This window comes from Emys orbicularis, chromosome 7 (assembly GCF_028017835.1).
Source record: "Emys orbicularis isolate rEmyOrb1 chromosome 7, rEmyOrb1.hap1, whole genome shotgun sequence".
In the NCBI taxonomy this organism is placed as follows: Eukaryota; Metazoa; Chordata; order Testudines; family Emydidae; genus Emys; species Emys orbicularis.
This window is the reverse complement of record NC_088689.1, coordinates 6,040,109-6,061,044: the sequence shown is the minus strand read 5'-3', so window position 1 is coordinate 6,061,044 and position 20,936 is coordinate 6,040,109. Positions and strand designations below refer to the sequence as shown.

General features: G+C 46.7%; 1 protein-coding gene across 1 annotated transcript; it reads right to left on the bottom strand.

Annotated features, from left to right (window-relative positions):
• Positions 1 to 2,077: 2,077 nt before the first annotated feature.
• On the bottom strand, positions 2,078 to 19,428 carry LOC135880876 (glutathione S-transferase omega-1-like). Its single transcript, XM_065407255.1, has 6 exons — positions 19,305 to 19,428; positions 18,614 to 18,722; positions 8,493 to 8,715; positions 7,044 to 7,145; positions 3,803 to 3,909; positions 2,078 to 2,599 (listed from the first exon to the last, which is right to left on the bottom strand). Exons 1-6 carry the CDS (start codon positions 19,336 to 19,338, stop codon positions 2,446 to 2,448), a joined length of 729 nt encoding a protein of 242 aa, XP_065263327.1. The 5' UTR covers positions 19,339 to 19,428; the 3' UTR covers positions 2,078 to 2,445.
• Positions 19,429 to 20,936: the final 1,508 nt, after the last annotated feature.

Here is a 20,936-nt window from a genome sequence, read left to right as displayed (position 1 = left end):
TGCAAAACTCTACAGGTGTCAGTGCAATATAACGCACAACAGCAGCTGCGCTGGATCCAGTGGCTAGGACTTGTCTGGTTACAAGCAAGTCACTGCAGTAAAGAAGTTGAGTTGCTTGGAAATCTAGGACTGGTTCCTCTCCAACAAACACCTCTGAAATGTGATTAATTATTTTTGATTACAAACTTCACTAGGGAACGTCAAAGCAGACTGCCAGGGAGCTTGGGCAACTGGTGCAATTCCCCTCCAGCCGCACAAAGTGACAAAGGGATCAGGGCCTAAAGGTAGCAACTTAGCTGGTAGTCTAAAGGAACAGCTCCCTGCAATTCATTCATTCATCCAGCTTTTCTGAAAGTAATGGTAAAAATCCAGGTTAGTGGAGCAGAAGAGGGCAGTTAAGAAAGTGTCTTTGGTCTCTCCTGGGCACTGGGCTGTTTTCTCCAAATGAAAGCCTACTGGTATTGGCACCCTGCTAGTAGGCCTAGTCCAGAGTCTGGGGATACCCTGAAGGTGGGTTTAAAATGGTACCTGTATTGTGAAGCACTCTTCTATTTAAACTAGCAGCAGGGAAGGTCAGCTCATATTCACTCCTTCCATACGGATAGGAAGTTAGAATGAAGCAGAGTGCCACAGGCAGAAGCAGCCCTGCTCAGTTCACTGGACTTCACCTCCAGCCTGATCGGTGAATGTGCACTTTTGAACTCGAGCCAAAACCAGACCACATCCTGGGCACAGTGTGGGCTGTGGCACTGCTACCATTGCCTGCGCCAGGCCTACCTGGCTGTTGAGGTTAAGAGGCCTAAAACAAAGTGAAAGAACATTGCAAAACAACATGGAGCAAGGGTTAGAGCCCTGGGGGGTCTAGACATTGTTAAGATATATTCAGGCCTGTCTACAAAGGCCTATACTTTAAGAATTCAGGTGTATTCTTATCACTAAGCTAGTTATAGAAGTATAAAAGAAAGAATCAAAATCACTCTCTGTATGTGTAAGAGCCTTCTCTCACTGTGACAGTCTGAGGCCTGGTTCTTAGGTTAAGGCCTTCGGCTAAGCAGCAGAGGCCAGCCATAAACTGGGAAATGTATGGTCACAGCCTCACATTCCAGACTAGTCACATTGAAATAAGGTGCTATTGGGCTGTTAGGAATATCAGGACAGGATTGTATTCCTATCACCTCCAGAGAAAGGGAAGAGCCTAGAAGATGTAAAAGGAAACTTAGTTTGATAGCATCCTGTCTGGCAAGAACTCACTTATCAATAGCTGGAATGTGAAATCCTCATTTCTGTGTTGTTTTATCACTGTAGTCTTCACTTCCCTATTGTTTGTCTGTATAATCTCGGTCTGGTTCTGTGATTGTTTCTGTCTGCTGTATAATTAATTTTGTTGGGTGTAAACCAATTAAGAAGGTGGGATATAATTGGTTAGTTAAATTTCAGTAAAATGATTGGTTAAGGTATAGCTAAGCAGAACTCAAGTTTTACTATATAGTCTGCAGGCAATCAGGAAGTAAGAGGGAGGAATGGGGGTGGGGGAATTGGAATCATGTTTTGCTAAGGGGGAAATGGGAACAGGGATGGCTCTGTGGTGTCAGAGCTGGGAAGGGGGACACTGAGGAAGGAAACTGGAATCATGCTTACTGGAAGTTAATTCAATGTTTATTGGGGTGGTTTGCACCTTTGGACTTCGGGTATTGCTGCTCTCTGTTCATGCGAGAAGGACCGGGGAAGTGAGAGGGTGAAGGAATAAGCCCCCAACAGACATCCCAAGACAGTGTTACCCAAATTAAAAAGTGTAGCTGTATTTTCTCTTCCACTATTATCTTCTTGAGGGTGGATTCATAAACTTCAAAACACTCACAAATACTCCTCTGTGATACTTGGACTATGAAACCTTGTAGCCTTTAGACCTGGACACCTGCATCTTGACTGCAAACTGCAGTGTCAATAGAGAGCAACTTGCTTTGGACAGTTGATCCCAAGTCATTCCCTGATATGGAAGAGGGGCTTCAGGGAACAGACACCTGAAGCTCTGATGTCATGCCGATCTAGTTCTGAGGGTGCAGCATTCAGCCAAAGCGAGATTTCTTCCTTTATTGTTCAAATACCAGAATCACAAAAATCAAACCATAAAGCAACCAAACAGGCATCACTCTCTACAAACGAAGAGAACAGAGATAGTAAAGGGTTACATCTTTGTGCCGTATCGACTGATGCATATACAACTTCGAGTGACCTCCCATCTCCTGCCTGAGGCCAGCACTCCCTCTTCCCACCAGGAAGGACGGGACTTCACAGGAGGTTTCTCATCCTTTCCTACACAGATTTATTCCCATTTTAAAATGCAAGCACAGAACTGCACAATCCCAGGCAAATGCAGCACACATGTTGCAGGTGCCCAGAGGAAACAGAAGTGACAGTTGTGACAGGTAGATGCCCACCCTCATCTCACAGCCCATAGTCGCATGCCTCAGGACTGTTCTTTGTATACAGCTCAAAAAAGCCTTTGAGCGTTTGCACGTCAGTCATCGTAGCCTTGACGGCAGGATCCTTCTTCATGGCTTCCACCCATTGCCTGAGCTTTGGGGTATGCTGCAGACAGCTATGGGAACAGGAAAGAAACTTTGTATGAACAGAGGGGAAATTGGGAGGACATCAAGAAAGCTGAACCTTTAATGAGGTTCTGCGTTCCTGTTTGTTTTGCCTTCTCCCTCCCACAAGGTTAAATTCAAAACAGATAGAAGAAATAAAGTTTCAGGCCACAGAGCAGAGAGCTAGAGATGCCCTTCTATGTCTACACTGCATTTCAACTCTCACAGCATTGAGTTTCCAAGCCTGGGTCTACAGATGTGGGCTTGTGCTCTGGCGCTAAAAACAATTGTGTACATGTCCAGGCTGGATCTCAGGTTCTGAAACCCACTCCCATCCCCGGGCTTCAGAGCCTGAGCCCCACCCTGAGCCCCAACGTCGACACAGATGTTTTTAGTGCCATAGCACAGACTCAACTTTGTAGACCCCTGCTCCGAGGCTTGCTGCCATGAATTTAAAATGCAGAGTAGACATGCCCTGTAAGGCTATCAAGTCTTCTTTATATAGCCAAGAGTGAACAGCCACTGCTTGTGGAAGCTCCAACTCTAAGAGATAAGCATATAATCCTTGTGTGATGTACCTACCATCCTTTAGAAGTCTGATTACACCCTCGTCCCTCCACAGAGAGCAGGTGATCCCCCACTGACTGCAACATTTGTTTTGCTGGAGTGGAAGATATTCACATTGTGTGTGTGTGTGTGTGTGTGTGTGTGTGTGTGTGTGTGTGTGTGTGTGGGAGGGGGGGAAGGGGAGGGGAGAGAGTGTGTGTGTGTGTGTGTGTATTTAAAAAAAAAAAAAAAAAAAAAAAAAAAAGTTGTGAGGTGCTCAGATACTGTGGTAATGGGTGCCCTACAAACACCTAAGATAGAGGCAGGTTCTCTTTGTGAGGCTAATTCCATCACTAGCAGGTCTTAACTTTGGGAGAGCTCGTTTCAATAGGGCAAGGTGCCTTCTGGGACTATTTTTATTCAGTCTGTACAGTGCTACACAATGGAGTCCTGGTCCATTACAAGGGCTGTTCCGTGGTACTGAAATACAGCTAACCTCCCCAAGCATAACCCATTACCCTGCCCTGTTCGTGTCTGGAGAATGTATTTACACATTCCATTCACACTCTAAGCAGGAGGGTTCCTGGCTGGGGTAATTTAGAGTTAATTAGAAGCTGTAATGCACCACTCGAAAATGTGCAAGATCCATAAAACATTCAAGCACTTACTCAGGCAATTGGAAGAATTCCAGACGTTCAAACCAAGGCCAGACCATGTAGTCAATCATGGACACAGAGTCCCCACCATAGAACACAGTCTTGCGACCGGCTAAAATCTGTGGAGGACAGGATGCAGCATTTCATATTAAAATGAAGTTACATGGAAAAGTCCTACAAAAAAACGCTATACTGCAAAGCAGGAGCCAGGGAGGAGATGGACAGGAGAGTGATTGCAGAAATGGCACCTCCTTACCTAAATTAAACATTTTTAGTGGGCCAGTCAGTCACTAACACAGCTCCAATATCAGTTTGGATACTTCACATGCCGAGAGCTGGATTCTAGTCTAGCTCAAATGCAAGAAGAGGTGCACAACATGGACTGGCAATTACACACGAGCCATGAATAACAATCTTCTCAGGATCCAGGTGGCAATGCTGGCAGTTAGAGACCTTTTTAACTTGTAAGCTGGCAATTCTGTCGTGGAGGCACCAAGACAGATATGGCAACCCAGCTGTGGTTGGAAACTTTTTTTTTTTGTTAAATAAACATTTCAGCTACACCATAAGACTGGTCAAACTAGGGCATAAAGATTTCAGCTGCATTTCTTTTTTTACTGTATCCCCAAGTTGAGGCAGCTTTGTGAATGCAATTCTACCATGTCATTGTCATGCTAAGACCTGTGCCAGATTCCATCCTCAGACACAAGAGCAGAGTCCTCCAGCTCAGAAGAGATGGGAGATGAACTCTTCCTATGGCAAAACTGATCCACACTGTATAGACTTCTAAAAACAAGTGCCGTGTAAACAGATTGGAATGTGCCTCTGTTGCTGCACCTGTAAACTGGCGACAATCCCCAATTTCAGATGTGAGAGAAGAGGCTAACCTAGATGTTTGGCAAGCACTTTGCCATTATGCAGGGCCTACCGTGGTAGGATCTTGAAGTATTTGACCTGCATTTGCAGTAAGGTCCCCTAACCCACCTATACTTTATCCATATACAGATTGTACGTGCAACATTCTTATGAGTTTGGTTGAATGAGGAGTGGACAAAGCTCTTTGTTTCTACGGTGCCTAGCATAACAGGGTCCTGCTCCATGACTAGAACTCCTACACGCTATGGTAGTAGGAGTCATCAGAATCAGAGCCTATTCGGCCTTCCTCCTGAGATAGCACTCGGAGGGGCTTTTTCAGACACCTTAAAATGCCAGCTTCTCGTCCATGTAAAGCAGACATTAAGAGTCACGCTGGCATTTCCCCTCCTCCTCCCCACCACAGATAAGTGATCTATTAAAAGCCTCAAACCATCAATCAGCAAAGATCTGAGGAGCTGCTTCAGTCACCAGGTGCCTGACAGAAAATAACCAGATGTTAATAGTTTCATAAAGATGTGACCATGGCTCCCTCTGGTGGGCAGCAGTGAATAGGACACAGGACATTTCAATACATTTCATGCTTCTCTGGCCGACAGCTCTTGGAACAGGCTGAACGGATTTTGCATGGCTGGATCCTCGTTATCTTCTCTAGCTCAGACTGGGATTTAAGCCACTGCAACAGAGAGAGCGGCTCCACATGACCTGCGAGTCCATATACATCTAGAAAATCCCTCAGGATCTCTCAAAGTCTTTTGTAGCAAGCAGCAGGTATCTTGCAGCAGGATTGCAAATGGGAGGGAAAAGGGAAGCTTAGTTCTTTATTTCTCAGTGCATTTCTCTTGCAAGAAGTCCCCTAGGAAGCAGTTGCCCACAAGAACCAGACAACGTCATCTGCCAGTACTTTAGCTCTCGACTCTGATCAGCTACACAAAGATGAAAGGCTTTAATTCGAGAGGAACTCAGTGTTTGAAGCATTTGCTAGTGGGGTGTTAGTGTAGCGAACATGACAAGTTAGACAGAGGTATCAGAGGGACAGGGATACTCGAGTGTCAGCCACGCCAAAGTAACTGGCTGAAGTTAAAGCCATCAGCAAAGGGAAGGAGGAGATGACTGTAGCCAGAGCTATGAGAGGTTCCTAACAGGGGAGAAGTGTGCTGAATGCTGCTTCTTGCTCAAGGAGGACAGAATATGATTTTTTGTTCTTGAACAGACAGTCATTTCTTTGCCTCCTGATCAGATGACCAGGTAGCTTTTTGGTTGCTTTATTTCTAGAAGATAATGGCCCTCTGGCCAAAGAGGCAAAGGAGTTTGTTCATTCAAACAACTATATTTTAAGGAGTCACACCGCAGATGGAGGGAAAGCATCAGCACATCTTATTCAAACAATGACTTGGCAGCCGTTTGGGTTAACAAAAAACAGCACCTGAAGTAAAACTGAATTTAAATCTCTAATATAGATCCAAAACCACCTGTTGCAGCTCCCTGGATGTTGACGGAGGTACACGATTGTACTAGAACATGGCCCATAGCTGGATTTTTGCAGTCAGAGTCCCCGCAAGCCAATGGCTCAACGGGGTGATGTGGTGAAGACAGTGTCACAGCCAGCAGTACGCAAAGGAGCGATGTGGCCAGCATCACATCCAGCCACCTTTGACTGCCCTAACTTGATGAATCAGGTACCTGTTTTGCAGCTAGGTGAACTGGAGTGAGAGATCAAGGGAGATTTAGACTCACCAGCTTCAGGATTCGAGTGCCTGAAATCCTTCCCCTGTAGGTGTGGTGGTTATATTCCACGGGAATGAGCAGGGAGGCAGGATAATAGCTAGTAGTAGGACAGAGGGGCCAGACACTTAAGTAGTAAACTAAGGGTCAACAACTTCACCCCCAACATTGTTGTACTGATCTCAGTAACAGCAAAGAAACAACATTGTCAGTCAGATGGGCGTGGTGGTGGACATGCTAACATACCAGAGAAGGTTATAACAACCCAGTCTGAATGCTCTTAGACCTTGCTGCAAGATCTCCTTCTGTCCTAGGAGGGCAGGGGTGGACATAAAACAGCAGAGGTGGCTAGCACTTGAGAAGGGTGTGGAGCAAAATCCTCTATGAAGTCCACTATGGAGCTCACAATTCAGCTCTTGTTTAAACTGTGCCATGCTTAGATGTTGGGGTTTTCTATGCCACCCATCAGTGTGAGGGGAGTAAACAGGACCACTCATTTTTCATAGTTAGAACTTCTGAAATAAGTCCTGCCTCCTCCCTTTCTCAAGGCTTTCCAAGTGAGACAATCAGCCGAGTGCATGCGAGCAGAAGAGGACTCCCCTTTACCATAGGTTTGGTGGTTTTGTTCAATCCCCGAGAGGGCTCAGTTTCTTACCTCCTCAAATTCGCCAAGCTTCTCACCGAACTCTGCTTTCGGCGCTGAACTGTCCTCCCCATTTTTAACTGCCAGGAGATGTTTGAAGGCTAGAGGTGGTAACTGAACAAACCAAACAAGACGTTACTGAGAGCTTGACCTCCTTGCAGAAGGGAGGTTTTCTCTCATTACAGGGATAGTCACAAGTCACTTCAGCCCAGATCCTTAAAAGGTATCTGAAATCAATGGAAGTTAGGTGCCTAAATGCCTTTCAGGATCTGGGCTTTAGCGGTTAAATTTTAACACAAACACACACTACACCAAGCCTAATAGCAACAGAAGTGCTCTCTTTATGTTTCAGAGAAAATACAGCTTGCAAAGGAGAATTAAAATGCTAATACTGAAGGATAATAGTGCAGGAGAATCAGAAGAGGGAAACTCACTAGTCTTTCCATTGTTCAAGCTGCCTACAGTGCCAAAAAAAGCGCCAGCAATAAAAATGGTGAAATGCAAATTTTGACATTCTAAGGACGCTTTTGAAATTCCAATAAATGTTAATAGGAAAGGATATTAAGGGACAGTCAGATTTTAACTTTTGTTTAAATAAATGTCTGACAGTCTAGGCCATTGATTTTATCTCTCCAAGAACTTTGTAGTTTGCACACCTGCCAGAGAAGTTAGGGGATTGGTGTGAGTTACAATAAAATAACTTCATAACCTTGGCTAATATTTGTAAAGCTTCCTTTTAGCTTTCAACAGTTTACAGACCCCATGCTTTGAAGAATTATCCTAGAGTTAAGGATTTGAGAATGGCACTCATGCATGCATTCACCCAGTTTGCCTTATTTGCTTAGGACTTGTCTATAATGGTACGGCAAAGCACACCACAGAGGTGTCATTTATAGAGCACGCCAATTGCCTCACGTAGACCCTGCTGGTGCATTCCAAAAGGTACTTCATTAATGTAATTTGAAACAGGACTATATTAATGCCTAGTTTGCATGCCAGCAGGGTTTACATGGGGCAGTTAGAACATAGCACATTAGAGCTCTCAGGGGGGAGGGGGGGGGAAAAAACACACACACACAAAAAACCAAAACAAAAAAACCAAACCACACCTCTCTGGCACACTTAGGTCTTGTCTACATGGCATGGCAAAGGCTGATCTGCTAACCCCCTTAAACTGAATGCCAGTTTCCTCATTCTGCACCCATAGACATAAACGAGCTTAAAATCTGCTTTCACGTCACATGTCCCTTTTTTCGGTCTTTCAAATGCTGACAGAGATGCAGACAGCTTAGCAGAATTTTGAATTAGTGAATGGTAAGTGGTTCTATGATATTTAAAAGAGTGATTTTACTAGGAGACAAGATCCATCCTTAAAAGTGGAAGGAAAGGTCTACAGTGCTGTGCACAATACTAGTGCTGCACTGAAGGAGGTTACACGGCCCCCTCCTGATCACACTGTACCTTGGAGAATCTTTCCAAGAGCATCTTTTGATATGCTCGCTCATAAGGGTCAGCGGGTAGAAGCTTCTTCCCAGGATATGCTTCATCCAAATACTCGCATGTGATTGGAGACTCATAGATCAGCTGACCCTTGCTGGTCTCCAGAATAGGCACCAAACCAAAGGGATTTTTCTCAAAGAGCCAGTCAGGTTTATTTTTCAAATTGACGTTGATGATTTCATGCCTGAAGAGTTTAAGACAGAGCAAGATCAGTTTTGTCAGCCTACTCCAGTAACTTCAAAGAAAGCAATAGTGTTTACCCCTAGCTAACCTACAGGAGGATATTGAGGCAAGGGGGGGGGGGGGGGGAAAAGAGCCAGGAAAACATTCCCATTGATTTACCACCTGTCTCCTTTCTTGAAGTCCTGTGGTACCATCAGGACTTCACTTTCCAGGGCTTCTAATATGGCATTTTGTACACTAGGAATTGAGAGTCCAGCATGGAAAGAGGAAAATAAGAGCTTCCTTTGAGTAGGGCTCAGCTTATTTTCTTTATCAAATACAAGGATAAAGCAGATACCGACCCACCAAGCCCATCCCCGGCACAGCCCGACAAACAAGAGAATGAAGCCAATTTGCCTTTGACCACAGCAACAGCGGGCAGGCATGCCAGAAATGCAAGAAGTTAGGACAGTAGCACAAAGAATGGAATTATACTTGTTTAACAAGTCTTTCAGGACATACTATCACCCCTTCCCGGGCACCCACTTTGGACTGCTGGGAGGGGAATTCAAGTCTCTGCCAGGCTGAACCCAGAGGTCTTTCAAACTCCTGAAGCCTGAATGGAGTCCAGACACAGTCTTATCTCAGGGTCCCTAGGCACATTCTCAGGGCACAGATCTATCTGGTACCCCACTCCAAGTGGGGGGAAACCAGCTGTCCAACGGCCTAGCCCTCCTGGGCGCAGCGTTGACACTTCAGAAGTACAGATTATACAAAAACATCATAACATCCTAAGGCTGTCTAAATTGCAGTTTCATCACCAAAAAAGTTATGCCATTTAAACTAAACTGCTTTAATTAAGCTGCTGTCGCATGTCCACACAATGCTCCTTGTGTCTGCGGAGTGCATCCACACTAGCAGCTCCTGCATTGACAGAGAGCAGTGCACTGTGGGTAGCTATCCCAGTGTGCAACTGGCTGCAGGGTGCTTTGGGAAGGGTTTGCAATGCCTCATGGGGCACGTACAGCATCACATGATGCAGGTTTGTCAATCCCATTGTTTCATGAGCCTTCTATTAGAACGCCACCAACAGGGATCAGCAACTTTTGGCAAGCGGCCCATCAGGGAAATCCCCTGGCGGGCCAGGCCAGTTGGTTTACCTACAGCGTCTGCCAGTTTGGTCCATCGCAACTCCCACTGGCCGCGGTTCGCCGTCCTAGGCCAATGCGGGCTGCGGGAAGGGCGGCCAGCACATTCCTTGGCCCGCACCACTTCCTGCAGCCCCCATTGGCCTGGGACGGCGAACCGCGGCCAGTGGGAGCTGCAATTGGCTGAACCTGCGGACACTGCAAGTAAACAAACCGGCCCGGCTCACCAGCATCTTTCCCCGGTGGGCTGCGTGCCAAAGGTTGCCGATCCCTGGCCAACAACTTTTCAACTGAAGTGTGGGGCAGGGGGCGAAGTGTGTGTGTCGGCACCCGGTCTTGTAAGTTCAGATGGCCACTGGAAGCAACCAGTCCCGAGGCAGGGTGATGCCCCCAACATCAGCCCCCATCTCCCTCTCTGGCTCTGCACAGCAGTCTCTCACACATACACACATCTGTCCCTGCCTGTCTACCTCTGTGTTCCTGGTGTGGGACAGCAGGAGCATTCCCGTTAATGATTTGCTCTTTGTTGTCCCAGCAGAGCAGCACCCGCTCAGCTGCCAGAACGGAGCTTTGAAAGGGGAAGGGTGCATGCCTTCCGGGCTGCGGAGTTCAAAACAGTGAGCAGAATGGTCATGGGGGGGCATTGTGGGATACCTGGGGAGGCCAGTTCTGGCAACATAACGAACGGCAGTGTCTACACTGACCCTTTTTGTTTTAACTGTGCCACAAAAAGCTTTATGCCTCTCACCGAGGTGGTTTTATTTTGTCGTTGAAACTGAAGAATTTTGTCGCCAAAAGTGGCTTTGCAGTGCGTACACCTCCACTGTTCTGCCGCCAAAAGCTGCCTTTTGGCGAAAAAAAACTTGGCAGCATAGACAAGCCCTAAATGCAACATCCATCATTAGCTCACTCTTCCTTTGGGAGTCCTTGGAGGATCATCTATGTTCTGTCAGGCAGGATCCTCCACCTACTCTGCCCCTGCAGCAACCTCCCTCATCTTAACCTGGTGCAAAATGGCTCTCTTTCGTCTCCTACCAGCCCCCATGAGTCCTTTTAAAGACTTCAGCTGGGGTCACCTGCTTCTTTTGTGCTGCCCTGGTAACTTTCCTTTACATTCCACCACCACCCCCTCCTGGCCTTCATTCACATAAGAGGAAGAAGTGTCTTCTCCCAGCTATAGCAGATCCATCCTGCAAGGTGTATTACTTTGAATAGGCCACTGAGTGTGGATCACTCACTGGCCTGGTCTTTACTTGGGGGGGGGGGGAAATCGATCTAAGATACACAACTTCAGCTACGTAGCTGAAGTTGACATATCTTAGATCGACTTACCTCCCTTCCTCACGGCGCGGGATCGACGGCCGCGGCTCCCCCGTCAACTCCGCTTACGCCTCTCACCCTGGTGGAGTTCTGGAGTCGACGGGAAGCGCGTGCGGGGATCGATTTATCATGTCTAGACGAGATGTGATAAATCAATCCCCAATAGATAGATCGCTACCCGCCGATCCTGTGGCTAGTGTGGACGTACCCACCATTGTCTCCGCTAGGCTGGAGACATGACACAAGCCTGCTCACTCAGGGTGGAGCAGCATACATACAGGCTTTGCATGACACAGCAATTTCATGGTATGATTTTATAAAATCATCTACAGTTCACACGTGGCACAGGCAGAGCCCCATATTTATCACAGCCACATAAGCAGCAGCCATTTTAAAGGCAGTTAAGCCCAGCCACAATACAGTTTCACTTCCGATTGAAAGTGCATGTGCTCTTGCAACACACAAGTTTAGGAAGTTCACAGGAGGCGTGACTCGCATTCTGGAGTAACAACCTGCAACAGAATTTTACTCTGACCTTACACTGAACAGAAGGGAAATGGTCTTAGCCACAGGTTGGGAAGAGGAATAGGTAGTCTAAGAGGCAATATGATAAGGCTAAAATACCAAAGCCAAGCAGACAATGTTGGGGTTTTTTGGTTTGTTTTTTTTAAACACACACACACAGGATTTGCATATCCTTGAGGTTTTTTGGAAGTCAGTTTAATTGCTTGAGTTTATTAACATACTTGTAATGGGAACAAACATGTGTTGAGTGGCCATACTACCAAATACCTGTCTCCTGGAACAAACTTGTGTGGAGTTTCCAATTAAGCATGCCAGCTAACAAGTTAAATGACAACACTGCAATAAACAGATTTCCCACTTTAGCATTTATTTAAATTGGTTATCTGATGCCAGTATCCCCCCCCCCCCCACAACTCCTTTGGCAGCCTTGTATCTGAATGATCATGCAGTACCTGATCCTGCAAACTGTTCTGGTGCAGGGGTTTGTCTGTCAATGCAGAGCCCCACACAGGATGCCTGCACACAGCAGTGTACCGGACCACAACCTTAGATTGTAAAGTCTGTGCTGCAAAGAGCTCTCTTCTTTCATGGCTGTAGAGTTATCTAATGCCCAAAAGAGCATCAGAAATTACATATACAAAGCTACAAGTGTGACTTAACTGCCAAAAAGAAACTACACCTCTACCCCGATAGAACGCTGTCCTCGGGAGCCAAAAAAAAAAAAAAAAAAAAATCTTACCGCATTATAGGTGAAACCACGTTATATCGAACTTGCTTTGATCCGCCGGAGCACGCAGCCCCGCCCCCCTGGAGCGCTGCTTTACCGCGTTATAGCCGAATTCGTGTTATATCGGGTCGCATTATATCGGGGTAGATGTGTATTAGAGAGACCAGGTGGGTGAGGTAATATTTTTCGTTGGACCAACTTCTGTTGGAAACAAGCTTTTGAGCCACACAGAGCTCTTCTTAGGTCTGGGAAAGAGTTCTGTGTAGCTCAAAAGCTTCTCTCCCCAACAGAAGTTGGTCCAATGAAAGCTATTACCTTACCCACCCTGTCTCTCTAATATGCTGGGACTGACACGTCTACAACTACACTGCCTACAACAAAGAAACTATTGACTAATAATCTGTTATAGAAAAGGTTCCCAACCACAGATTCAGATATCAGATCACAAGGATTGCACATGCCTAGGGACACCAGTGACTCTTTCCACTCAACATAGCTGGACTCCAATCAAAGGACAGTCATGTCCTGTTATGCAAGAAGCAACCACCACCACATGGTTAGCAGCGAACAGGGGCTGCTAACAGGGAGTTTCGCAAGGGAGTTCTCCAGGTGAAGGAGGAGCTAATACAGCATCTGTGGGGGACCGTGTGCTCTGGCTGGCAGTTGGAGGCAGGTTTGAAAGCTCGAAGTCTCTGGTAATTGGCTGAGCCTTAATCAGTGGGCGGGGCATTCACTCAGGCCAGGGCTTTATAAAGCCGCGCACAAGCGACCAGGGAGCTTTGCGAACAGAGGCTGCTAACAGGGAGTTTCGCAAGGGAGTTTAGAAGGGGAGTGGGAAGGGAGTGGGAGTCCCTCGCCAGCCGTAACCCCATCCCCGTGGCCCCCCCCTAAAACCTATAAACCAAACCACATTCCAAAACTCCCTTCTGTAAACCGCCCTTTCACTAACTAGGATACAATGCAGGCAGAAGCCCAGCAGCAGAGTGGGGGCTATCCAGTTTATTGCACCGACTGTTGCATGTATGATTACCTGCCCTGTGGGCGGGTGGCGTATGTGTGCAGTCGGTGCAAGGAGCTCCTGGCCCTCAGAGACCATGTACGGACTTTGGAGGCCAGGGTGGCGGAACTGGAGGAGCTGAGAGAGGCATGTTGATGAGGCTTTCCGGGACACTGTAGAATTGTCCCACCTCCGCTTAGACAGCACCTGTGCTGTTAAGGAGGAAGAAGGGCCCAGGGAAGTAGAGCAGTCAATGGGAGCAGAGGGAAACTTTCCCGTAGTTGGGACCCTCCTTCCAGATGGTTCTGGGGTTGCCTCTCGCACTGAGGTTACCTCTCCGGGGGAGGGAACTCCAGTTTCTAGGAAAAGGCAGGTGTTAGTAATGGGAGATTCGATTATTAGAAACGTAGATAGCTGGGTCTGTGATGACCGGGAGAACCGCATGGTGACTTGCCTGCCTGGTGCGAAGGTTGCGGATCTCTCGAGGCATCTAGATAGACGTATGTGTAGTGCTGGGGAGGAGCCGGTGGTCGTGGTACATGTAGGTTCCAATGACATAGGGAAGGGTAGGAGAGACGTCCTGGAAGCCAAATTTAGGCTGCTAGGGAAGAGACTGAAATCCAGGACCTCTATGGTGGCATTTTCAGAAATGCTCCCAGTTCCACGCGCAGGGCCAGGTAGGCAGGCAGAGCTTCAGAGTCTCAATGCGTGGATGAGACGATGGTGTTTAGAGAGGAGGGGTTCACGTTCATTAGGAACTGGGGAAACTTCTGGGATGGGAGGAGCCTATACAGGAGAGATGGGCTCCACCTAAACCAAAGTGGAACCAGACTGCTGGCACTAAACATTAAAAAGGTTGTAGAGCAGTTTTTAAACTAGGAGATGGGGGAAAGCCGACTGCTGCAGAGGAGCGTGTGGATCGGACACAGACTTCTCTTAGGGGAGAGTCTGATGATAGAGAATCTCCAGGTTATAGTCAGGAGCAGAGGACTGAAAAGTATAATGTAAGGGCCGGATCAGATGATAAACAGTCACATAAAAAAGAATCTGGCACATCAGAAAAAGGCAGGCTAATAAACAGGGACAAGTTTTTAAAGTGCTTGTACACAAATGCCAGAAGTCTAAATAATAAGATGGGTGAACTAGAGTGCCTTGTGATAAAGGAGGATATAGATATAATAGGCATCACAGAAACCTGGTGGACAGAGCAATCAATGGGACACAATCATTCCGGGGTACAAAATATATCGGAAGGACAGAACAGGCCGTGCAGGGGGAGGAGTGGCACTATATGTTAAAGAAAGTGTAGATTCAAATGAAGTAAAAATCTTAAGCGAATCCACAGGTTCCATAGAGTCTCTATGGATAGAAATTTCATGCTCTAGTAAAAATATAACATTAGGGATCTATTATCGACCACCTGACCAGGACAGTAATAGTGATGATGATGAAATGCTAAGGGAAATTAGAGAGGCTATCAAAATTAAGAACCCAATAATAGTGGGGGATTTCAATTATCCCCATATTGACTGGGAACATTTCACTTCAGGACGAAATGCAGAGATAAAATTTCTCGATACTTTAAATGACTGCTTCATGGAGCAGCTGGTACCGGAACCCACAAGGGGAGAGGCGACTCTAGATTTAATCCTGAGTGGAGCGCAGGAGCTGGTCCAAGAGGTAACTATAGCGGGACCGCTTGGAAATAGTGACCATAATACAATAGCATTCAACATCCCTGTGGTGGGAAGAACACCTCAACTGCCCAACACTGTGGCCTTTAATTTCAAAAAGGGGGAACTATACAAAAATGAGGGGGTTAGTTAGACAAAAGTTAAAAGGTACAGTGACTAAAGTGAAATCCCTGCAAGTTGCGTGGGCCCTTTTTAAAGACACCATAATAGAGGCTCAACTTCAATGTATACCCCAAATTAAGAAAAACAGTAAAAGAACTAAAAAAGAGCCACCATGGCTTAACAACCATGTAAAAGAAGCAGTGAGAGATAAAAAGACTTCCTTTAAAAAGTGGAAGTCAAATCCTAGTGAGGCAAATAGAAAGGAGCACAAACACTGCCAACTTAAGTGCAAGAGTGTAATAAGAAAAGCCAAAGAGGAGTTTGAAGAACGGCTAGCCAAAAACTCCAAAGGTAATAACAAAATGTTTTTTAAGTACATCAGAAGCAGGAAGCCTGCTAAACAACCAGTGGGGCCCCTTGACGATGAAAATACAAAAGGAGCGCTTAAAGATGATAAAGTCATTGCGGAGAAACTAAATGGATTCTTTGCTTCAGTCTTCACGGCTGAGGATGTTAGGGAGATTCCCAAACCTGAGCTGGCTTTTGTAGGTGACAAATCTGAGGAACTGTCACAGATTGAAGTATCACTAGAGGAGGTTTTGGAATTAATTGATAAACTCAACATTAACAAGTCACCGGGACCAGATGGCATTCACCCAAGAGTTCTGAAAGAACTCAAATGTGAAGTTGCAGAACTATTAACTAAGGTTTGTAACCTGTCCTTTAAATCGGCTTCGGTACCCAATGACTGGAAGTTAGCTAATGTAACGCCAATATTTAAAAAGGGTTCTAGGGGTGATCCCGGCAATTACAGACCGGTAAGTCTAACGTCGGTACCGGGCAAATTAGTTGAAACAATAGTAAAGAACAAAATTGTCAGACACATAGAAAAACAAACTCTTGAGCAATAGTCAACATGGTTTCTGTAAAGGGAAATCGTGTCTTACTAATCTATTAGAGTTCTTTGAAGGGGTCAACAAACATGTGGACAAGGGGGATCCGGTGGACATAGTGTACTTAGATTTCCAGAAAGCCTTTGACAAGGTCCCTCACCAAAGGCTCTTACGTAAATTAAGCTGTCATGGGATAAAAGGGAAGGTCCTTTCATGGATTGAGAACTGGTTAAAGGACAGGGAACAAAGGGTAGGAATTAATGGTAAATTCTCAGAATGGAGAGGGGTACCTAGTGGTGTTCCCCAAGGGTCAGTCCTAGGACCAATCCTATTCAATTTATTCATAAATGATCTGGAGAAAGGGGTAAACAGTGAGGTGGCAAAGTTTGCAGATGATACTAAACTACTCAAGATAGTTAAGACCAAAGCAGATTGTGAAGAACTTCAAAAAGATCTCACAAAACTAAGTGATTGGGCAGCAAAATGGCAAATGAAATTTAATGTGGATAAATGTAAAGTAATGCACATTGGAAAAAATAACCCCAACTATACATACAACATGATGGGGGCTAATTTAGCTACAACGAGTCAGGAAAAAGATCTTGGCGTCATCGTGGATAGTTCTCTAAAGATGTCCACGCAGTGTGCAGAGGCGGTCAAAAAAGCAAACAGGATGTTAGGAATCATTAAAAAGGGGATAGAGAATAAGACTGACAATCTATTATTGCCCTTATATAAATCCATGGTACGCCCACATCTCGAATACTGTGTACAGATGTGGTCTCCTCACCTCAAAAAAGATATTCTAGCACTAGAAAAGGTTCAGAAAAGAGCAACTAAAATGATTAAGGGTTTAGAGAGGGTCCCATATGAGGAAAGATTAAAGAGGCTAGGACTCTTCAGTTTGGAAAAGAGAAGACTAAGGGGGGACATGATAGAGGTATATAAAATCATGAGTGATGTTGAGAAAGTGGATAAGGAAAAGTTATTTACTTATTCCCATAATACAAGAACTAGGGGTCACCAAATGAAAATAATAGGCAGCAGGTTTAAAACAAATAAAAGGAAGTTCTTCTTCACGCAGCACACAGTCAACTTGTGGAACTCCTTACCTGAGGAGGTTGTGAAGGCTAGGACTATAACAATGTTTAAAAGGGGACTGGATAAATTCATGGTGGCTAAGTCCATAAATGGCTATTAGCCAGGATGGGTAAGAATGGTGTCCCTAGCCTCTGTTCGTCAGAGGATGGAGATGGATGGCAGGAGAGAGATCACTTGATCATTGCCTGTTAGGTTCACTCCCTCTGGGGCACCTGGCATTGGCCACTGTTGGTAGACAGATACTGGGCTAGATGGACCTTTGGTCTGACCCAGTACGGCCTTTCTTATGTTCACATTTAAAACAATATAAGGGGGGGGGGGGGGGAAATCAGAAGACCAAGTTACTTGGGTTGCCTTATGTATAGGAAAATAGGCAGATGGATTGATGTGGAGCTTTACTACATTTGGTTCCCTGAAAGAGTCAGGGAAAGACTGCAATGTGATTGATGTGTGCTTGACCAATAAGAATTTGGAGTCCAATGTTGACCTATATGGTGTGGTTAGACATCGGAAGCTGGAGTGAATCAGCGATCAAGTAGGTGTCATACTACTTACTAACTGCAAGCTTAGTCATGTTACTTAACCACTTGTAAACATGGAACAAATACTTCCCTATTTGAAAAGGCACTATTGTTGATAAAGTTCCTTCAGCAAAGGATCTAGGGGAAGCTATAGAAATGGAACATCTTTTTAAAAGAGAAATCATGAACACACATGTACATTTACCATAGAAACCACTAACATGCTATTGTAGGCTATATTTGAATGAGCTGTAAGCCAGAGAAAATATACATGGAGCGTTCATGCTGAGGGTTACGTTTTCCAGGATTTTTGCTGCTCAATTTCCATTAAGATATTAAAAAAGATGAAATTCACACTATTGAGATAAGGTTTCTCTGCCATTGCTACAAAGACCACCCAACATTACTACAATAGAAAAAACCCCAAGCAACATTTTTTCTTTTTCAAATTAGCTTACTTCGTACCTTTTATACGGTTAGTTTCCTCAGTGCCCCATTTGTTTGGACAGGCCTTTCCCACAGCAGCAGGAGATGTGAAAACATTCTTCTCAATAAAAATCAGAGATTTGAATGTAGCCCCACAACAACTGGTTAGGGAACAGATTTAAAAGTAGTTTTGTGTACTGACGATACTTTCACCCCACCTTAAAAAATAAATAAAGATTTCCTGGATGTTGTGTTTGTGTCTCTTTAAATAGGTATGGGTAGCAAGCGTGACAGCTATTTGATTCATCCTGTTAAGCTTGCTAAACTATGGAAGACCACCATACTTAAGTCAAAGTGGCTTTACCAAAAAAAGTCACAGCAGAGTTACATGAAAGCAGTAGAAAAGGCTTCAGTCCCTAGCATTTAGATACCAAGGAGACAGCCACCTTAGAGCACATAATCTTACTTAATTCCTTTGGCTTTCAAGACAAGGCGTGTTCTCTCTGCAAAGGGACAGAAGTGCATGCTGTAGACACGGATCAGTCCCTCGGGCACAGGGCCTGGAGCAGCACTTCCTACAAGAGAGACGTTACACTGGTTTATTCTACGCTCACACCTGCAAAATTACAGCTTAACAAGAGGTTGAAAAAAAAGTGGCCTGGGGAAGGAAAGAAAACGGGATTCTGAAAGTAGCAGTTGCTCTTTGCAGAGCTTAGAGCACTTAATTCTGCCCTGGTAACAGTGCTTCTCCTGCACTGGTAATAACCCCTCATTCCCTGAGGGGACTCCTGGAGAGACTAGGACTGTATTACTTTGGTGAAGGCCCTGGGGTGAATCAGATCTCCAGTGCAGTACAACAATAGACATTGTGCATTTAGAGCTGCTGAGTCGGATGGTCTCCTGGCGGAAGGAGAGGGGGGGATCCGGGGCCCCAGCCATACAGGCAGGGCTGGAGGGTGCCATGCAATCCCCCCACCCCCGGAGGAACCCCAGGCGGGAGACCCCCCGCTGCACACACACAGCCCAGGGGCTGCACGCGGTGCTCCAGGGAGCCGGCTTGCAGCGCGCCCCCAGGCCCGGAGACTGGCCCCGCTCCTGGCCGATGCAGGCGGGGAGCCCGGCCAGGACGCGCGCGCAGCCCCCGGGCCAGCACCCACCTTTCCCCAAGCTGCGAGCGCGCTCCCCAGCCATGGCTACCGCGGCGGTCTCAGGGGAGGCTCCGTCACCCGGGGCCCCACATGCCGCCGCACGCCTGCTGGGCTGCTTAAGAGACAGGGCTCCTGCCTCTCGATCCCTCCCCCTGGTGCACAGCGGGCCAGTTAAAGGGGAAGGAGCTGCAGAGACTACCCCCTTTCCCCACCCCAACCAGGTAAGGGGGCGGGGAAGCAGCCGATTCATCCCTCCCTAACCCCCTCCAATCGCTAGGCAAGGGGGGAGCAGATTCACACACACACCCCCAACCACCAAGTAAAGGGGGAAGGAGGGGGAAAGAAATATCCAAGGTAACGGCAGAGGGGCAGCAACCCCCAGGCACACAAAGAGCAGAGGTTTGCCTTGTTCACAGAGGAACTGGTGCCAGTCAGTACTGGTACTGGAGACAGCAAGAGAAACAGGTGGGGATTGGTCCTGCTTTGAGCAGGGGGTTGGACTAGATGACCTCCTGAGGTCCCTTCCAAACCCTGATATTCTATGATCATTAAGGGAGGCATGGGCCTGAAGGGGGAGGCTGGTTTAAGGCCCAGCTTGACAAAGCCCTGGCTGCAGGAGCGGCGCCAGGGTTTTTGGCGCCCTAGGCGGGGGTCCTTCCGCGCTCCTGGTCGTCGTCAGCAATTCTGCAGCGGGGGGGGGGGGGGTCCTTTCGCGCTCCCGGTCTTCGGGGCACTTCGGCGGCGGGTCCCGGAGCGAGTGAAGGACCCACCGCAGAATTGCCGCCGAAGACCCGGAGCGCAGAAGGACCCCCCGCCGCCAAATTGCCACCAAGGGCGGCAAAATGCCGCCCCCCCAAATCCTGGTGCCCTAGGCGACCGCCTAGCTTGCCTAAATGGAAGCACCCGCCCTGCCTGGCTGGGATGATTTAGTTGGGGATTGGACCTGCTTTGAGCAGGGGGTTGGACTAGATGACCTCCTGAGGTCTCTTTCAACCCTAATCTTCTATGAATCTATTATTCTAGCCCTGGCTCATGCGTTAATTTGCTGCATGACCTTAGGCAAGTCACTTTGCCTCTCCTTGACTTAACTTCCCCATCAATAAATCAGGGCTATTAATACTGATCATGTTTGTAATGTGCTGTGAGATCTTTAGCTGAAAGGTGCTTCCTAAAAGTCAATGCCATTGGTCTGTATTTATTAAGGAAGGTAGCTGAAGCACCAGTACGGCTGGGATATTCAAGACAAGCTTGGCTCAGGCTTTAGTGGCAGTGAATAGTTCCATCCAGATGCAGGAGGTCAGAATGGATAACCGAATGCACACCTCCCATCTAATATAAATCTATTCCATACCCTGCTGATACTGACCCAGTCACTAAGGCCTGGTCTACACTTACCCCCAAATTCGAACTAAGGTACGCAACTTCAGCTACGTGAATAACGTAGCTGAAGTCGACATACCTTAGTTCGAACTTACCGCGGTTCAGACGCGGTCCACACGCGGCAGGCAGGCTCCTGCTCCTCTCGCCGAGCTGGAGTACCGCAGTCGACGGCGAGCGCTTCCGGGATCGATTTATCGCGTCCAGACCAGACGCGATAAATCGAACCCGGAACCCGTCGAACTACCGCGGTAGTGTAGACCT

What these genes read in the sequence shown, in the direction of transcription:
- LOC135880876 (XM_065407255.1), bottom strand. Translation starts at nt 19,338, where the DNA reads ATGGCTGGGGAGCGCGCTCGCAGCTTGGGGAAAG. An exon ending in AGCTTGGCGAATTTGAGGAG is followed by an intron (nt 3,910 to 7,043) that starts GTAAGAAACTGA and finishes TGTCCTCCACAG; the next exon opens with ATTTTAGCCGGTCGCAAGAC. An exon ending in GAATTCTTCCAATTGCCTGA is followed by an intron (nt 2,600 to 3,802) that starts GTAAGTGCTTGA and finishes CTGTTCCCATAG; the next exon opens with CTGTCTGCAGCATACCCCAA.